The sequence below is a fragment of the Acartia tonsa genome, chromosome 5 (genome assembly GCF_053477335.1).
Source record: "Acartia tonsa isolate MP-2025a chromosome 5, ASM5347733v1, whole genome shotgun sequence".
NCBI classification, from domain to species: Eukaryota; Metazoa; Arthropoda; class Copepoda; order Calanoida; family Acartiidae; genus Acartia; species Acartia tonsa.
This window is the reverse complement of record NC_137264.1, coordinates 15,519,709-15,540,037: the sequence shown is the minus strand read 5'-3', so window position 1 is coordinate 15,540,037 and position 20,329 is coordinate 15,519,709. Positions and strand designations below refer to the sequence as shown.

Genomic DNA, 20,329 nt, shown 5'->3' with positions numbered 1-20,329 from the left:
GCCGATAAATTGATGTACAAACTCAATGACGATACGCAAAATTACCCTGTAGATTACAATCAGTGGTTATTTTTGACACTTTTCTTAGTAAACCCTTTTAAAATTCAATTAAAAGTATCCAAAGTTGTTAAGCCTACGAATAAGAAAACATTATTATAAAACTTATTATAACACTTTAATAAAAGATAATGACAGTATAATTTAAGAATTTTAAAATCTTTATAATAGTATTAGTTCTTCATATGAAATTATCAAAGAAACATTGTCATTTCAAAAGTTATTAAGATAGTTTGAAACTGAAATTATGTCTTAATTGATTTTAGGGAAGCTCTTTATAGTGCCTATAAAAAATGACGTAATACAATACAAATGACTAATGATGGTCTAATATTCAGACTAAAGTACCATTGACAGGCCAGAATACATTTTAATGGACCAATGGTAGTCCAGTAAGGCGTCATTTTTATAGGTACTATAAAAATCTTGGATTTTAGAAAATGATGCTGATAATAAGATGTGTGTATTGTAACTGAAACAAGATGGGAATAAATACAAGGTAAGCCTTCCAATGATCTAAAGGGATAAGGCAATGGCCGATAAATAGATGTACATCCCAAATAATGATAAACAAAAAATGAATCAATCTAAAAAAGGTCCCCAAAGTTGGAACCTAGTAAAAGTGTCTGACTCTGATTATGACGTATAAAAAAATTAACCAATGAGAGGCCAGTATACACTGTAATTGACCAATGGTAAAATTTATAGTGGCCTCCCATTGGCTAATTTTTTTTACGTCATAATCAGAGTCAGACACTTTTACTAGGTTCCCAAAGTTGTTAAGTCAACGAATAAGAAAACGTTATTGAGACTTTGGGGACTACTGAGCTAGATCTTTAAATCATTTTAGCGGTGAGCCAGATCGGGTTGAGCCGAATTTCAGCCAATCACAGCTCGGCATTTCATAAAATGCTGTTCTCTCATTGATGGAAAGTTGGCTCACCCCGATCTGGCTCACCACTAAAATGATTTAAAGATCCAGCTCTGTATTAAACAGTAAGAGATATAAGTTTTCCGGAATTTTAATGTAGGGAGTAGATTTGAAATCTGTATCAAATTTTAAGGATTTTTTTTATAAAATTCGTTTTTTGTAAAATTCTTTATCTAAAAGCGGAAATACATTTTAAGTTAATTAATTTTGACCAATAGGATAGGTGGATTTTAAACTACCTGCGCTCTAATTGGTTGAATGATGTACGACATCCAATTAGAGCGCAGATTTTTTAAATCCACCAATCACGGATGCCAAAATTAATTAACTTAATTTGTGTTTCCGCTTTTAGATAAAGAATTATACAAAAAACGAATTTTATAAAAAATCCTTAAAATTTGATGCAGATTTCAAATCTACTCCCTACATTACAATTCCGGAAAACTTATATCTCTTATTAAACAGCCCAATTTCACCTCTCTCTGTTCTTAATCGGATAAATAAATATTAATCTAAAGGGTTTATTTGAATGTAAATTACACCGGTACCAAAAGTTGTATACCCCAATAGTCGAAACTTTTCAACCAATATGTTTAATCTACAAAAAGGATAATTTTCAAAAAAAAAAATTCAAATGACAACCTATCCATCTACAATACATTTTAAAATATTTGGATTCTTGTTAGATGCTGTGAGTATTGGTGCAAAAAATATGACGTAACAAAAAAAATTAGCCAATGAGAGGCCACTATAAATTTTACCATTGGTCAATAACGGCCTCTCATTGGCTAATTTTTTTTGTTACGTCATATTTTTTGCACCAATACTCACAGCATCTTCTTGTTACTCTAAATGCTATAAGTTTAACTCTATTGGCGACCCATCTTAATATATTTAATATTAAAATTCTTCTATAATACTTCTCATATTTATTTTTCTATTAATCTATCCTAATATATAAGTAGTAAGCTTTTTTGTTTGCAGCGAAGGATCTCACTAACCGCTGAATCAAATGGTCCTCCTTTACAGTGAAGCTACTTATAGGTCTTGAGATGGTTTTAGGCTATTTCATTTTTACAAAGAGTTTGGGTAGGTATGGTTTTAGGCTATTTTTCTACCCTTCCATATATAAAGTCCCTAGATGCTAAGGGCGCAGCCGCTAGTTAATCTATAAAATATTTAAATAGATATTTATTTATGTGTCTTTTAATGAATTCATACCATTTTATCCAATAATCTATTTATCTATAAATATTCAGAAGTTCAGATTCTGGTTACTCTGAAATATACGAGTTTAACTCTAGTGGTGACTCATTGAAACCAAGCAATGATTTTTCTTCCCAGGTCAGTATTGTAAGCAGTGATGCTACTTTTTAGTTCAAAATGTCATCCAGTTCGTCTAAAGCGTTTCTCTTTTCATCCTTAAAAGTGGGACCCTTTTCCGCACCTTAATCGGTCGGGAGGGGAGGTTGGTTTTCCCCTATTATCTCAGCTCCTATTAGAGCTAGAGGTATAAAATTGTTTGTGCAAGGACCCTGTTAAAAAAAATCTCAGACTATAAGTCTGTCACATTTTGCTTGCTTGCTTCCTTTTTTTAACAACCTATGTTCTGGGGCCTATTTGCTTTTAAAAAATAAACAGCTATAGATTTCTTATTTTTGAAGCTAAAAAAACATTTTGTTTTCATAAATTATAAATATAATTATAATGTTACGTAGACATGATAGAAAAGCTTATGTTTAAATTTTGAAGTCTATAAGTAAAAAAATACGGTAACAGAAGCCATTGAAAAATGGAGACCTGGAGTACCAAAATCAGTTTTTTTTATATGTTACTTATTTAGAGCCTGAACAGAAACCGCGGGAAATGTGAGAAACTGCACCATAATGAATATGGAAGCAATATCACAACTGATAAAAGATATAATGATCATGGAAGCAACATCACTACAGATAAAAGAATTATTCACTCGACATTTGACGATGCGCAGGTTAGTATCTTTCTATCTATCTTTATGTATGTCTATATATCTGTCTGTCTGTTTGTCCGTCTTATGTCTTTTATATGTATCTGAATGTCGGTATATATCTGTTTGTTGGTCTATATATATCTGTCTGTCTGTCTGTTTATCTGTATATCTGTTTGTTGGTCTATATATATCTGTCTGTTTATCTGTATATCTTCGTATCAATCTTTACATCTGTCTATTTATATAACTGTTTGTCTGTCTTCCTACCAGTCTGTATTTCTAAATGTGAGTATGTCTTTATGTACTTCTATATATCTGTCTGTTTGTTTGTCTATTTGTCATTCTTCGTTTATGTCTGTCTGTATGTCTTTATTATATGTTTGATGGACTATTTATATCTGTCTGTCTGTTTGTGTGTATGTTTGTCAGTGTATCTATCTGTCTGTCTGTTTATCTGTCTATCTTCATATCAATATTTCTATCTGTCCATTTTGTGAGACTGTTTGTCTGTCTACCTGCCAGTTTGTATTTCTTAATGTAAGTATGTCTTGTCTGTTTGTCTATATATATGTTTGTCTGTCTGTTTGTCTATTTGTCATTCTTCCTTTATGTCTATCTGAATATCGGTATATATCTGTCTGTCTGTTTTTATGTTTGTTTGTCTGTGTGTCTGCTTGTATGTATGTTTGTCTGTGTGTCTGTCTATTTAGTAAAATTGAACTGTATCCATGTTTAGGCTGACCGGGAAAATGGCGGCTACGAATATGTCACCAAGATCAAAATATTTCCACAGCCGCCAAAACCGCAAAGAAAGAGCCTGGAAACGGCTGCAGCCGCAGCAGCAGAAAGAAAACGATCAGTTTCAATTATCCAAATAAATTCTGGAAACAAGTAAGGCTTACATATGTTTCCAGCGTGGCATCGAAATCATTTAATATCCACTGGATTAGAACCGGTTCTGAGCCATTCTCAATTTGATATCCACTAGATAAGCCGAGATTCGAACCTCCCCGAGACAATGAGCGAGCAAACATTCTACAGTTGCGTGTTGTGAGCAAATCATTTTAAATCCCACATTATTAAATTGTAATGTACTTTTTTTAAAGCAAAAAACAGCAATTAAAATGTTTTGCCTAAAAACACTTTTCCTGCTGTTAAATAAAATGTTCAACTCATCCGTAATTATGATAATTAAAATTCGAAATCAAACAACAATTTTTATCCTTGTATGCAAATAACAGGAATTCTATGTGTGTGTGTGTGTGTCTGTATCGAAGGATCTCGCTAACCGCTTAACCGATATTGTTCTCTTTTAAAGTTTATAAATATGACCCCCTCCCCCCTCCCATTAAGTGCCCCTAGATGCCTCTTAGGCAGTAGACAGTACTAGTTAATAAAAAATAAGGATGAAAATGTCAATGAATTGAAAGCTAACAAATTGAAGCTAACAAAGTAATATGTGGGTATTGTCAGTTTCGTGACATCGCCTCTTAATGGACATATCGTCGTATTTTCACAGTAACTTTTGGTTATATTATTTAATTTAGGTAAGGTTAGATAAGTGTCAATGATTCTTCAATAGGATTTCTAGCCCATGATAGGAGAAAAGATACTGTGAAAATACGAAGAAAAGCCAAAAAGGCGATTTCACGAAACCTACAATACCCATATGTGGGTGTTTTTTTTTAAATCTTCAAAAAATACATAAAATCTGCGAAGGTAAATTTTTTTTAGAATTGTTTGTAAAGATGAGAAGAACAATGATAATAGCAACGATGAAGGTAAATATCATTTTAAAATTAAAAAAATAAAACCAGCTTCCCTTACTCTTAGAGGCGTAGCTATTTGTAGTGCCTGAAAAAATGACGTAATAAATTACAAATGACCAATGATAGGCCAATACACAGGCTAAATTACCTATGGCAGGACAGTATACATTTTGATTGATCAATGGTAGGCCAGTATGACGTATTTTTTATAGGCACTATAAAAGCTTCCATAGAGGCACCTGGCATAGCAGCAATAGTTTCAAAAACTGTGCACTAGAATGGTGTATCTTCACCTGTTGCAAAATTAGGGGTTGTGTATATACACCTCCAAAGATGTACAACCAACTTTACCCCCGTACATCCCCTACACTTCCCAAAAAAGCCCTGGTTCCAAATCCGGAGCCGCGCCCGAAAAACTGTATAGCTCCGGCTCCACATTGATGGTTTGTTTGAGATTTTCTCAGCTGCTGTGAAGGAAAGGGTTAGTCTGATACTGAAGTTTATTTTTGTATATTTAAGATTGCTTCTTGACGTTTAAAGTAGCTTTTTTTTATTATTTCTGTGTATTTTATGTCTGTGTGCTGTACTACCTATAGACAGTGTAATCCTTGTTCTAAGCAGGATAATCTATTCAGAAATTATATCAAATTAAAATTAAAATATTTTTGATAAATTCTTTAAAAATTCCAAAAAATATTTCACTTTTGATATTCATACTTTTGAAGAATTTTATTTGAAAGTTTAAAATTTTCTAGAGATGTATTCAACAATATAGTTTGGAAATTTAATTTCCTGTTTGTTTAAAATTCACATTTATTCATAACAACAAGGATAAACATCCATAAAGCAAAGATCATGTATTAAACTTGCTGCACAAAGTTGTTGTAAAACAAGGATGACAACATCCATAAAAGCGAAGCACTGAAACGGTAGGACAAACGGACATTAACATTTGTATAGTGTCAGAACTGAATAATCATAATATAAATGTATAAGAGTGAAAGCAAAATTGTAAGTAAATGTGTTGAAAAACTGCTTGATTCAGGATAATGTTTATGGACATACTTACATTTTCAGGACTTGATTATAGAGTTGCTTCGCTTATTACATTATACTTTGTTGTCACAAGAATCAATATACAAAAATCAGATCAATCGGATAATTAGATAACATAAAAATTTGTTGTTAAAAAAGTAAAAAAATCAACATGTTTAAAATGGACATACGGACATTTTGGTGATGATTATAGAGTTGCTACGCTTTCTAAATCGTACCTAACTATTAAAGGAATCACCATGCAAAATTTGAAATCGATAGGACAATTCTAACATGCCTAAATTAACGAAAAAAGCTATCCGTTACGGACGTACGGACGGACGGACGGACGTACGGACGGACCGACCCTAATTATAGAAAAGCTTCGCTTTTAAAAATTAAAACGTTTAAAATGGACTTTCTGGTAACGATTATATACAAGATCAAATTTCAAAGTTTGAAATCCATTTATAACATTACTAAATCAACGAAAAGAGCTAACTTTTACGTACGGACGGACGTGCGTACAGACCCCAATTAAAGAAAAGCCTGGCTTTTCAAAAAGTATTCAGCAATTTTCACTATTTTGTAAAATTGCGGAATTTTTCTTTTCTATATTGAAATCTTTGTTTGGGTCAGTTTATTATTGGTGATATTTTGGGGGGTTTCAGAGGCGTTCAGAGGGGGGATGGAGATATCCTCTAGGTTTCTACCCCCTAACAATAAAATTAAACATTCTTGTTGTCTGTATTTTACCCCCAAGGCTCACAAGGTTTTAGGGGATATCAATTTTTTGGGTGAGCTTCGCACAGCCCACCACCCCCCCCCTTGGGAGAACCATGTGCACGCCACGAGGGAGTTTGGTTATTTGTTTAAAAAGGCCGGATATTCTACCTTTTTATCGGCTTCGGCGGTGTTGGCTGCTATTAACTGCTATTTTTTGGGGGGGGTTATATCTTTACCCTATCTTCCCTGGCCCTAAGAGGGGTATGTCAGAAGGGTACTGTAGAGTAGACCCTTGCCAAGGGGGATATAGAAGGTGGAAACATGGGAAAGTGATTACACCCCTTAATTTTGACAGGGAAGTAGAGGTAGATACACCCCCCTTCTTCACGCCCCTGGCGCAAATGATAGTAAAACTATTAAAATTTTCCTATGTAAGGTGATGAGGGGATCTATGAGCCTATTGCAGACAATACTTCTACCAGGTAACATTATAACAAAACAAGGATTACGACGTTCATAAGTAGCAAAAAACTAAAAATTCCTGGAAAGACAAACGGACAAAATGAATTAAAAAAGAAGATGTGTAGTTGATAAATGTGTAACATTTCTTAGAAATCACGAAACCTTTCTAAAATATGAACGACAGATTAAAGGACAAAGTCGATTATGGACTTGTTTCTCATTGACACAGGGAATCTCCACAAAAAACTCTAGCCATCTATCTATCATAGTAACCGAGAAAATCGCATTTCTCTCATAGCTTTACGGACTGACGGACAGACAAAGTGAATTATAGAGTAGCTTCGCTACTGGAAATTATACATACCTGTCTATTTATGAAAACTTTTTCTTGTTTTTGTTTTTAATATTTTATGTTTTCTATAAATATATTTATCTATAAATTTCTATATATGTAATTCTATGTTAATTTACTTATTTCTCTTTCTTTCTATCCTTATATAAAAGTAAGAAATTGTTTAAGTGTGTTTCTGTAGCTTAAGACCTCTTTAACCGCAGGTCCAATATGGTTCTTCTTTTTAATGAAGCTTCTTTAAAGGTTTTTATCTATTTTTTGGGAGGGGACAATAATCCTCTAAAAAGAAACAGCCCGCTTGTTAAATGGCACCGACTTTTTTTTAAAAAGAAAGAAAAGGTTGACTTTCTCTTTAGGCCTCTAGGGGCGTAGCCGCTTGTTCTATATAAAAATATATTTAGTATTGGAAGAATTGGAAAGATAATCCTTCAGAATGGAAATTCCAAGCCTCAAGTTAACAAACTACCAAGCAGCGCCTCTCTCAGATATACTAGCAATAGGCAAGGATAAAGTCATTTGCAAATATGAGTTATATCCTAATATAAAAGTAACTGGATGTTTAACAGTGTGTATCGAAGGATCTCGCTAATCGCTTTATTGATATGATTTTCCTTTACAGACAGCTAGCTTCTCATAGGTCCTGGGAAGGTTTTTAGCTATTTTGGAGGAGGGTACCACTACCTTCCCAAGAGAAACCGACCCTATAACAGAATAAATCCCTCACAATTTTTTTTTACTTTTTCTTTTGAAAACAAAAATAAATAAAAGAATGATATGTAATAAAACCTTTAAGAAGCTAAATATGTTTATATACTAAATACACAGACATTTAGACCAAGTAATCGATATGGCATTTTGAACGATAGCGTTCTTTATGATGTCTTTTTTTAATTGCGCTTCCTAGGTACAATCAAGATATAGGTAAGATACATCTACTTGTATATGGTAAATATTGACAAAATATCAACTATCTTATATAGTTGCCGAAAAATTCAAGTTTTAAAACTACAGACTTACAGACTAACGGATATTTAGAATTATATATTAGATTCGCAAATAAAAAAATTGAAACAGAGTTAGAAAGAGATAACAAAAGATTGAAACAAAAAAGGATCATGGAAAGAAAACGAAGTTGCGGGTTTTGTTGTATTTTCACAGTAGGTTTTCTCATATCTCTAGCCCCTGCAGGGGGCTCTAACCCTGCGGGGCATTAATTAACACTTAGCTAACCTAACCTAAAAAACATATTAAAAAACCTAATGTCTATTCTAATAAATTCCTCAGTGCACATCAAGCCCACAGGGAGAGGTTGCGTGGTCATTCTGTGCGTCATCATGTCAGACCTGCACCAACTAACAACAATGTTACAAGCGGAGCTATCAAGATTAATAACACAGGAATCAACAAAAATGATAATGATAATCAAAAGAAGGGTAATTTTTTCAAGTTTAGTTTAAAGACAAAACATTAATTTTTTATGGTTTGCTTTTCCTAATGAAGGGAATTAATCTACCCTTTCTCTACAAATAAATATAAATTTATATAATTTTTACTCATTAAAGCATCATGTCTTTTTATTTATAAACCAACTGAAGATTTGTTTCAACATGAAACACCGTGTATTGGACTTATCAAATAAAAATAACATGTTTAAGTAAACTGTGTTGATCACTCTATGCAAATTGATATAAATGTAGAATTTCACATGGAATAAGGGAGGGGACAATGGGCAATTAATTCAATTTAAGAGTTTTCGCTGTAAAGCAAATAAAACCAGATTTATTCAAAAAATTTGACCAAAATTGTAAGGGGATCATGGAAATATAATTTAGAACAAAGTTAGTTCTAAGAAAAAAATCATTCACTTGAAAATTAAATTACCAATACATCCCAATGTAGTAAACATTCTGTAATTAATCACTAGAAAAATCGTGTTTAGAACTTCGTCAACCCTTCTCATATATTTTTAACTGCAACCTAAATTCAAGGGGTTCTTAGATTGTGTAATACATAAATATCACAGTAGAGTTTCTATATATGAAATGACATTTTCTTGGGAAAAAATATTTGTTAAAACCAGCCATCTTTTCTGTCTGCTATATTCAAAACTAACTCAGCTAGTTAGCGGGGCATTGATGCGATAGTACCCAAAGCCAGTCATAACCTGCTGAATTCGTGCACGTTCCCTTTAAGCCAGCACCCAAAGTCTGAGACTCTTAAAAATTTAATATTCTATCCATTGTTCCCTCCCTTACTCCCTGAGAATTTCAAACATAAGAATTGAGAGGAATATTGGGTGCTTTATCACGAAGTGCCAAACGAGCACAGAAGCTCTCCCTCCCTTTGAAATGAATTGAAAATAAAAGAGTTTTTCTTTAAGCCTAACTAAATAAACCTTTAGTAATAAACAACAAACCAAAAACTACTCCTCTCGCTTATTTTCAATTTATTTCAAAATATGTTTCTGTCAGGGATCTAAAGGGATAAGACAATGGCCGGTAAATGTATGTACAATGTACATATCCAATGATCATACACAAAATACCCCCTTCTGTACTTATAGATTAAAATTGGTCGTTGAAACGTTTGGACACTCAACTTGATGAACGAACCAATCAAAATTCAATAAAGTCCCCAAAGTTGTTAAGCCAGTGAATAAGAAAACGCTATTCTAAAACTTTGGGGACTAGTGTAATAAACAGCCCAATGTCCCCTCCCTCCCTGGATTTATCTTTGTATTATCATGTTCACTCATCAAATTTATATTTATGAGGGGAAAATTTTCGTGCTAAATTATCCAAATATCTGCACAGGAATGTTTATAAACTTCCCTTTTCAAAAGATAAAAAGATGATAAAAATTAAAATATGAAATTTCTAACAAATTTTAATTAGAAGAGAATTTGCTAATTTTATTCTTTTTAGTATCGAAGCTACTCTATAATTTGAAATGTCCATCTGTCCGTAAGTCTGTCTGTCTGAAACGTTTTGGGGGAAACATGATTTTCTCGGCTCCAATAAAAGATAGAGGTCTGAAGCTTCTTGACAATATTCCCATCCATACGGAGCATAATTTAGTATAAAACATCCATAGCGGTCGGACTGCTTTTAAGCCGCTTTTATTTTTCACAACTGTTTTTCTCGACTCCTTTAAAGCTAAGAAGGTTTTTAGCTGCTTTTCTTTTCACAACTTTGTAAGACATAACCTTATTTTTTAAGGTTGCGTAATTTTAAGTTTTTGCATATTCGCTCACTTTATTTTCTTTGTTATAGTAACAGATAATCTGCTCTATAACTCACTTTGACCGTGTGTCTATTTCATGATAGAATTTTTGCTTGGCTAATTATGGATGTTGTCATCCTTGTTTATTTCATTTCTTTGGAACTTTTGAATTATCATATTAAGAATTGAAAAAGCAATATTGGAAAGATCTTTTTTTTCAATATTCTATTATTAAATTTTATCTATTTTAAGTAATTCATTTTAGCTTAACGTATAATTTTAGAATTTTATGCAGTAATTTTTTGTGAGGTTTATGTTTGAAGGTCTTTGTTCTGTATGTTTGTAAAACATTTTGTGGTGCAACATACAAAACAACTTCAAACCATCAGAGGACCTTAGAAAGCACAACCTTTATATCAAATTTAATTATCCTTAAACATGATGTACGTGTTTCTGTGTGTTTCCACCAAAGGACCTCGCTAACCGCTGGACATTTATGTTTCTTACAGTGAAGCTTCTTATACATTAGAGTTCAGTAAAGATTAATAACTATTTTGTGGGAGTGTACCCCTACTCTCTCAAGATAATTCACCTCAGGAATAATTTACTTTTTCTTTTTTAAATTAAAACGTTAAGTAAGGCTAGATCCCCCTTAAGTTATAAATTATTAATCAGAGAGAGAGGGGACAATGGCTGTTCATTACACTAGTCCCCAAAGTTTTATGGTAATGCTTTCTTATTCGTTGGCTTAACAATTTTGGGGACTTTTAATGTATTTTGATTGGATGGTTTATTAAGTTGAGTATCCAAACGGTTCAACTACTAATTGTAATCTACATAAGGGATAGTTTTGTGTATCATCTTTGGGAATGTACATCAATTTATCGGCCTATGTCTTATCCTTTTAGATACCTGTTATTAATTTAGGGAGAAGAAAATTGAAACGAGGACAAAGAGTAACTATTCCAACAATATTTCCTAGCAGTGAACCTGGACCCCTCACAATTATAGGTAAACAAAGAGTAACTATTCCAACAATATTTCCCAGCAGTGAACCTGGACCCCTCACAATTATAGGTAAACATTTTTCTCGTATTCATTCGAATCCGGTGGATAGGAACTGGTTCTCATCCATACGAAAAAACTATGTCTAGCATAGTATTATATCCAGCTTTCTACGAATATAAAAATGTACAATCATAAGATTAAAACCATTTTTTTAGCCTGTGCCTGTTATTCGTTGATTAAAAGAAAACGAAGTAGCGGGTTTCGTCGTATTTTCACAATACTTTTGATTATTTTAGGTTAGGTTAGATAAATGTAGATGATTGCCCCGAAGGGTTAGAGCTTCCCGCAGGTGTTAGAAAATAGGAGAAAATACGACGAATCCCGTTACTTCGATATCTTTCCATGATTCATGTTATTATCTCGGCTAATATTAAAGATATACTGATGATTTACTTTGTTGAAAATACCCCTTTCTAATAATCATCCAGAATACAACTTACTTCGTCCGTCGGTCATATACTTTTTTCATATGGGTTTAATGATTTTCTGATGTTCTTCTCTTTTTTATGCCAATTAAACTCTATAACATTACTTAGTCCGTTTGTCAATCCATGTGTTTTTCATAGCTCTTTCATAGGATGAATAAAAACCCTTGGGAGCCTAAAAACTGCTCTAGTATAACTTAAATTATGTTTGTATAATTTACCCTTAATTAACCCATCTAAAGTATCATAATTTAAATGGTTGCAATCAGTTTTAGATGTAATTTTCTTTGTAAACAAAAGGTTATTATTTACATATTATTACTATTGTAATTTTGATTCATCTTTACCCTTCACCCCCCCCCCCCTACCATCTCCCTCATTTATACCTAATTCCTGTGCACTCCCCTTATCTGCAATTTTGTTTTTAGAACATGAAGACAATGAGATGTCAGACCCTGTTGAAGATTGGTGCAGGGTAGGAATTTTAAATCGGTTTTTCTCACATCTTACTTATTACCAACAGTAACTATCTATCTATCAAGCTATATATCTTATCTCAATTTATTTATTAAGAAATAAATGTTTACAAATCAATAAGTCCAAATTAATTTATTTGATTTAAATTTTTGAAAACATGAGTATCTCCATAGTAATACATATACATATATCTATATATCCTAGGAGCTATACCTGTACCTGGAGCCAGAGTGTATGACATATCTCCAGAGAAATACATATATATCTATATATCCTAGGAACTATACCTGTACCTGGAGCTAGAGTGTATGACATATCTCCATAGTAATACATATATATCCATATATCCTAGGAACTATACCTGTACCTGGAGCTAGAGTGTATGACATATCTCCATAGTAATACATATATATCTATATATCCTAGGAGCTATACCTGTACCTGGAGCCAGAGTGTATGACATATCTCCAGAGAAATACATATATATCTATATATCCTAGGAACTATACCTGTACCTGGAGCTAGAGTGTATGACATATCTCCATAGTAATACATATATATCCATATATCCTAGGAACTATACCTGTACCTGGAGCTAGAGTGTATGACATATCTCCATAGTAATACATATATATCTATATATCCTAGGAGCTATACCTGTACCTGGAGCTAGAGTGTATGACATATCTCCATAGTAATACATATATATCTATATATCCTAGGAGCTATACCTGTACCTGGAGCTAGAGTGTATGACATATCTCCATAGTAATACATATATATCCATATATCCTAGGAACTATACCTGTACCTGGAGCTAGAGTGTATGACATATCTCCATAGTAATACATATATATCTATATATCCTAGGAGCTATACCTGTACCTGGAGCCAGAGTGTATGACATATCTCCAGAGAAATACATATATATCTATATATCCTAGGAACTATACCTGTACCTGGAGCTAGAGTGTATGACATATCTCCATAGTAATACATATATATCCATATATCCTAGGAACTATACCTGTACCTGGAGCTAGAGTGTATGACATATCTCCATAGTAATACATATATATCTATATATCCTAGGATCTATACCTGTACCTGGAGCCAGAGTGTATGACATATCTCCAGAGTAATACATAAATATCTATATATCCTAGGAACTTTACCTGTACCTGGAGCCAGAGTGTATGACATATCTGCAGAGTAAACCTGTCCGCTCTGCCTCTCCTCAACCAAATAATGCCAAAGATTTACCAAATATTGGTAGGTTTTTATGTTCTTTTGTTTTGTTCTCACCTGGGTGTGTTTAGGTTTATACATAAGTGATATTTTTCAAAATATTTTTTTGTCTTAGCTTGATTGGGATAAAAAATTTATTCATTTAAAATGCTATTTTAGGTTTTATCCAAAAACTACGCTTTAAAGCCAAACTGATCGAGGATACTTATAACAGGTTAAAATTTTAAAACTTAAATGAATTAAAAGTTAATAATAGTTATTTCTCGCATCGTATTATAAACAGCTTTCCGCGGATATAGAATGTACAATTATAAGATTAAAACCAGTCTTTTTAGCCGGTGCCTTCGGCACCTCGGGGCTAAAAAGACTGGTTTTAATCTTATGATTGTACATTTTTATATTCGTAGAAAGCTGCATATAATACGATGCTAGACATAGTTTTTTCGTATGGATGAAAACCGGTTCCTATCCACTGGATTCGAATGAATACGAGAATAGTTATTTCTTTCATCGTATTATAAATAGCTTTCCGCGGATATATGCCGAAGGCACAGGCTAAAAAAATGGTTTTAATCTTATGATTGTACATTTCTATATTCGTAGAAAGCTGGATATAATACGATGCTAGACATAGTTTTTTCGTATGGATGAGAACCGGTTCCTATCCACCGGATTCGAATGAATACGAGAAATTAAATTAATTGGTTTTTTTTGTTGTTGTACGATTTCAATATTTATTTATCTCATCGTATTAGAGACAGCTTTTTGCTGTATTTAATTGAAAAATTGTTAGAAAATTGTCTATAGGCTAAGAACCGTTTTTAAATCTGAGGATACTAATCGTCTTTAATGCCATACTAGAAAGAAAACTAAGTGAACAAAAAATATATTACATCTTTAAAAGTTAATTCGTACATTGCATTGTTAATATTTAATTTAGGTTTCTTAATGATCTTCTAAGTTTGGATGTAGTCAGCCTTTATAGAGCTACACTTACAATATTAGATCTTATAAGAAGGTATACTATGATATGTGTATAATAGATAAATCAATATTTATAGATAAAATTTAATTTTATTTTCAGACTGACAGACAAACAGTTGGACACATTTATTTTGATAGTAGTGTATTATTATTATATATCAGACTGATAAATTAGACGATCCATCCTGTAAGCAGTGAGGCTTTCTATGTTAGTCCATTGAAAACTCGAAAACAACATAACCAATTTAGTTTTTCATTTTAAGGACCCTACACAAAGGTCCAGGATTGTTTTAGGCTTTTTATAGTGCCTATAAAAAAGGTCATAGATAAAAAAACTTTTTGCCAAAGTATACTGAATGACGTAAAATTCATTACTCTGTTAAATTTATATTTATCCCCTTTTTATAGACACTATAAAAGAGCTCCAGCTGTCTTCTGCCTTCCTCTCGCTTATAATACAAAGTCCCTAGAGGCTTGACAATATTGTATTATTTAGGTCCTTGGATGAGTTGTCCATAGATCCTGTTTATAACCTGATAATTCTTCCTGGATTTAAAGCATCCAATTTAGATTTTAATACAGGTTCTTTTTAAATAAGCAAAAGATTTTTTGTCTTATTGCGGGGATGGAGGGGCTGTTAATTTCACTGGTACCCAAATGTTTGAAGTCCATTTCATCTTATTTGTTGGCCCAAAACCTTGAGTACTTTCAGTGAATAATGATTGGTTAGTTCTTAACTTAAATATCCAAATATTTCAACCATATCCCCGAATAGGGTTACATATGCATATAATACATATTTACATATTTTTTATCAGATATAAGTTGTAACTAACAAGCAAATTATCTCGAAATTTTTTTCGAGGGCAAAATGACGCAACGTTTATTTAATTGCCCTTTTCAGCTGTGGTTGGGGGGCAAAAATTTGTATTTCACCATTAATAAAAATCGTGGCATTAAATTTTTGTTATTTTTAGACCAAGCATTAATAAGTGAGAATGGTTGTGTGTCAGTAGAAGATTATCTAGCTGATGCTACTGAATTTATACATGATAGACAGTTTGATAATCAGGTACCTATCTATCTATCTATCTAGTTGATATCTATCTATCTAGTTGATATCTATCTATATCTAAATATCTATCTATCTATATATCTAGGAGTCTCTGCGAGGGCTGGAAGTAGTTGTCAGAGAACTGTATAATTCTTATGAGAATCTCTCCTCAACCTTAATGTATATTCAGGTTATTTTTTACAGTCTGTAAAAAGGTTAAGAACTTAAGATTGACATATTTCAGTACATTACCAACGTGTAAGATGTTTTAGCTATCAATGAAATGCTTCGAATCAGATAAATATCCGCTTGAATAATAAAATAATCATCATAATATTAATACCTGTTTTGCTAGCTTGCAACTTCGACCCCTCGGGGCTAACAAAACTAGAATTAAAATTTTCTGTTTACTATCCTCGGAAAGCAATTAAATAAAATACGAAGCTATAAATAATTAATATATACCTTTTTAAAGTTTATAAGTTTTCGTGTTTTTTTAGATACATACTGTGATAGAACATTTAGGCATACAATCAAATTAAAAATTAATAATCTTTTTTCCCATATAAAACTGTTGGATATCATATAGAAAGAAAATTTTCAATAAAGATTATATTAATAATAAAATATTGAAAATAATATTATTTAGAAGTTGAAATTAAAATGAATTAAAAGGAAAATGTCACTGTATTTCAAGAACAGTATATTCTTTAACAGAAGTAACAGGATGTTTGTGTGTGTTTGTCTGTATGACTTTTTGTACAGAAATAAATCGGTAACTGCTGAACCAACATTTTTCTCCTTTACAATGTAGCTTCTCATAGATCATGGGAAGGTTTATACCCATTTTGGGGGAGGGTACAACAACCCTTCAAAGTGAAATCGCGGAAAGAAAAACTCCCTTACATATTTTTTTTACTTTTTCTTTGAAAACTAAAATTTATGTTGTCTTCGCCTCCCCCCACACCACAAGTGTCCCTCTATGCCTCTAGGAGCGCAGCTGCTAGTTGAAAAGATTAGATTGCAACAGATATTTACTGATTATATTTATTGATTGTATGGTTATCAGAGTTTTGGAGTAGTTGTACAGAATTAGAAGCTGCTCTAAATCTTGTCATTAGTCTAGGCAATCATTATAATAATTATGTAATGAAATAGTAGTAACAGAATGTCCGTCTGTATTTGTGTTTAGCGAAGAATTTCGCTTTCTGCAAGGATGATATAAAGCTTGTTTTCGGTCCAGGGAAGTTATATAGCTATTTTTGGGATGGGTTCTCCACTCTTTTAAGATATATCGCCCCTTGATACAAATACTAGCACCATCATATGCACAATTAGCCGCTAGTTTTTAAAAAAATAGCTGTCTTGTTCTCTTTGTAAAAGTTTATTTCGCATGATAATATAATAGTTTATATATTTGTAAATTATAATTATTATTTGGCCTAAAGAAGTTCAGGATTTCCTTTTAAAGGAATATATTTCTTGTGATTTGGTTGTCTGATAAGTTTGTTCTTTTCTCTAAATGCTTTTTTTGCTTTTGAGTCAATATTAAGTTGAATTGAAAATCATCTTTTTAATGGAAAGTTTCTTTTAAAGGAGTACGGCAATGATACAGCATAACAATTTTCATTTTTACATGGAGCACTATGAAGATTATCGTAAACATTATTGGATGTTTTCATTGGAGGATTCTTTTTTTCTGTTCAAAGATTTTTTCTTTCAATGTTTTTAAAACATTGAAAATATCCCTAGGGAAACATTGGAAAACACAGATAAAAACATTAAAAAAACTTCGAAGCATTAAAAACCTTGAAAAAATACATAGAATACATAATCTTAATGGGACTTGCTAAAACTTTTTTTATTATTTATTTAAATTTATGAATTTAAATACAGATGTAAAATTAGAAGGAAAAATATTCTAGCTTAGGATGATATTTCCCTGTTTGTGTTGGTAGCCCCATCCAAGGTAAAGTGGAATAAGCTTGAAAAAAAGTTGGTAAGGATGTAAACTCAAAATTTTTGCATGAAACTTGAAGATAATAGAGTTTCAAAAAGAGTATCTTTAAACATTTCGTCTCTTGTCACTTTTTAGAGATTAATTTAAAGGACTATGGACATTTAGAATTAATCTTCTTCCCAATATTTGCTTTTGAAGGAAGAAAAGTTAGAAGATTAGTAATTTCTTCATACAAAATATTGCATTTGTAGTAATACTAATAAAATACGATTTTGATAATGATGAACTAAACCAGAAAAAAAATAACTTTAATACACATTTGTCCCATAGACTGATGGAAAAAAAATTGAAGTTAGGTTAAGGAAAGAGGAAGGGTTGTTAGGCTTAAAACAAGGTGACATTTTTCTTATAGGGTGACTCATTTTTTTTATTTTAAATATACAATTTAGTTGTATAAAGAATATAAACCTTAGAATAATTTAAGAGTGTCTAGTGTGCAGAGTGTGAGCGGTGGAACATAACGGAAGGACGTTAGACAGTTTTAATTGTAAAGAAGCTTTGCTTCAATCCATAATAGTATCATTATGAAGAGAGAAAAACTCCTAGTTTAGTCTGATAAAATCGTTAGATTATATTTCTGGTTAAAAAAATGGTTTGTCTCTCCTAACTGTTTAACATCCCCGACCCTCCTACCATTTTTTGAACAATAACATACCCACTAGATGCTTGTGGTCCTTAACCTTTTTTTCTTAAGTTTATCTCACTATATATGACCCCCTGGTTAATACAAATAAGGCAAAAATTTTTTTTTAAACTTATCCCATTAAAAAGTTACAATTTAATCTTTTTTTCCAACTTTCTCCAGTTTTTATTTTATCATCCTGTTGATAAGTTTCAACAATCAACATAATATGTGACACATTTTTAGATTAAATTAATTGAAATATTTCTACATGTCTTAAAGTGTATTTTGTTTAAAAATATTTCGTGAGGCACCCTATCCGACCAATTCTCATAATTTTTATGCAATTTCTTCTCTCTTCCTGTGTTAGTCAAATTTTTACTGTTTCCATAATGTAGATAAATTTTGTTAATATTGGAGTTTTTGGAGAATATATAATAGTCTAATATTTGAATTTACCTTGAAGAAAAAGAAAATGTGTTATAATTAATATTCTTTATATATTATATAATACCTCTTGGGGCACTTGAGGAGGGGGGAGTTGAATTCAATAACCCAATATTTCAATTTAGATTTAAAAAGAAAAAGTAATAACAAATTTTACCCTCCCCCCCCCCATTTTCAATTTTAGTTAAAAAAGATAAAACTTTTTTTATGAGGAGATATATTTTCTAGAGGCGATTTCTCTTTGGAGGGTGATGGTACCATAAACATTCCAAGGACCTATGAGAAACTACCCTGTGAAGGAGAACTATATCGGTTCAGTGGTTGGCGATATGGAGATCCTTCAGTACAAATAAAACAGAAGACATTCATCCTGTTAATTTATTAAAAGGATATTATGATTTTGAAAAATAGACTAAAACATTATGTTTACATAAATCTTGAATTTTTTCATTGGATTTTTAAGGGGCTCAGATGCGGCTAAAAACAGAGTCGGTCAATTGCAAATTAACAGTTTACTGGCGGCTGTAACTTTGGCCAGGTTAAAGAATACCTATGAGCCTTCAGAAACAACCAAACTCGATGATACAATTTTTATATATTATTAGGGGTGAGGTTGCTGTCTTATTTTCTATCTGAACACCCAACAGACACTTACTAATGTTTATGTTAGGCCCCTAAACCAATTACGCTAATGCCGCGGCTTTTAAACAGAATCTATGTTTGCTTGTGTCTGCAGTTTGTCAAAACCTATCTAATCCAAACAAGAATTAATGATATGTTAATTTTCGTAAAAAAAGGTATAATGATTGTGATTGTTAGGGAATGAACAGTCAATTGAGATTTACAATTCTCTATGTAATCTTGGGGCCATAGGTAGTATATGTATATATTTTTGTATCAGTATAATTTTTTTTATGTATTTTACCTTTAATAGCGACTACGCAACATTATACAGGCACTTGAATAGGGGAAGAGCGACCTATTACTTTTATTTAATACCTATATTTGCGACAATTTTTATTACACTAGAACTTCTAATTTTAAACATTTACAAAATGGCTTGCTTTACTGCTTCAAGGTCCATGTCAGATCTAAATTGGATAACATGTATAGACATATTATATATATATAAACAAATATTGTGTGTATTACAGAATGTTTGCTGGAGCATGTATCCAATAACAGTATAGCTGTCAAAATATTATCCCTGCGGGGACTCAGCTCTATTTGTAGCACTGTAGAAGCTATCAGAATATTAGGTAAGCAGTTTTAAATTTTTAGTATATGTCATTACATTTCGCGACCGTAGCTCAACACGTAGCATCCGCTCGTCATTAGGAAATTGACACTGTGTCATAACTAAAGACTAAAAAAGGGTTCCAACTGCTGCTAAGTCAGATGCATGACATAATTAATTAGAGTAAAGCGAATGCCTTGTTATGCACAGTTAGGACTTCTTAG

At 32.1% G+C, this 20,329-nt stretch overlaps 2 protein-coding genes across 2 annotated transcripts in view; both read left to right on the top strand.

The window, feature by feature from the left end:
- The first annotated feature begins 486 nt into the window (after positions 1-486).
- The window catches only part of LOC145319950 (uncharacterized), a 20,985-nt gene continuing 1,142 nt past the window's right edge, over positions 487-20,329 (top strand). The window contains exons 1-16 of the mRNA XM_080162349.1: positions 487-556; positions 2,248-2,332; positions 2,832-2,978; positions 3,694-3,848; positions 4,692-4,738; positions 6,924-6,969; positions 7,703-7,801; positions 8,586-8,734; positions 11,451-11,534; positions 12,445-12,491; positions 13,660-13,765; positions 13,901-13,955; positions 14,682-14,759; positions 15,222-15,307; positions 15,703-15,797; positions 15,886-15,969. Coding sequence (XP_080018475.1) covers positions 540-556; positions 2,248-2,332; positions 2,832-2,978; positions 3,694-3,848; positions 4,692-4,738; positions 6,924-6,969; positions 7,703-7,801; positions 8,586-8,734; positions 11,451-11,534; positions 12,445-12,491; positions 13,660-13,765; positions 13,901-13,955; positions 14,682-14,759; positions 15,222-15,307; positions 15,703-15,797; positions 15,886-15,969 — 1,380 coding nt within the window. The 5' untranslated portion in view covers positions 487-539. The remainder of the gene's footprint in view (positions 557-2,247; positions 2,333-2,831; positions 2,979-3,693; positions 3,849-4,691; positions 4,739-6,923; positions 6,970-7,702; positions 7,802-8,585; positions 8,735-11,450; positions 11,535-12,444; positions 12,492-13,659; positions 13,766-13,900; positions 13,956-14,681; positions 14,760-15,221; positions 15,308-15,702; positions 15,798-15,885; positions 15,970-20,329) is intronic.
- Positions 19,662-20,329, top strand: part of LOC145320257 (protein inscuteable homolog) — a 13,223-nt gene continuing 12,555 nt past the window's right edge. Inside the window, exons 1-2 of the mRNA XM_080162685.1 lie at positions 19,662-19,741; positions 20,023-20,127. The gene's annotated coding sequence lies outside the window, so the exon portion shown is untranslated. The remainder of the gene's footprint in view (positions 19,742-20,022; positions 20,128-20,329) is intronic.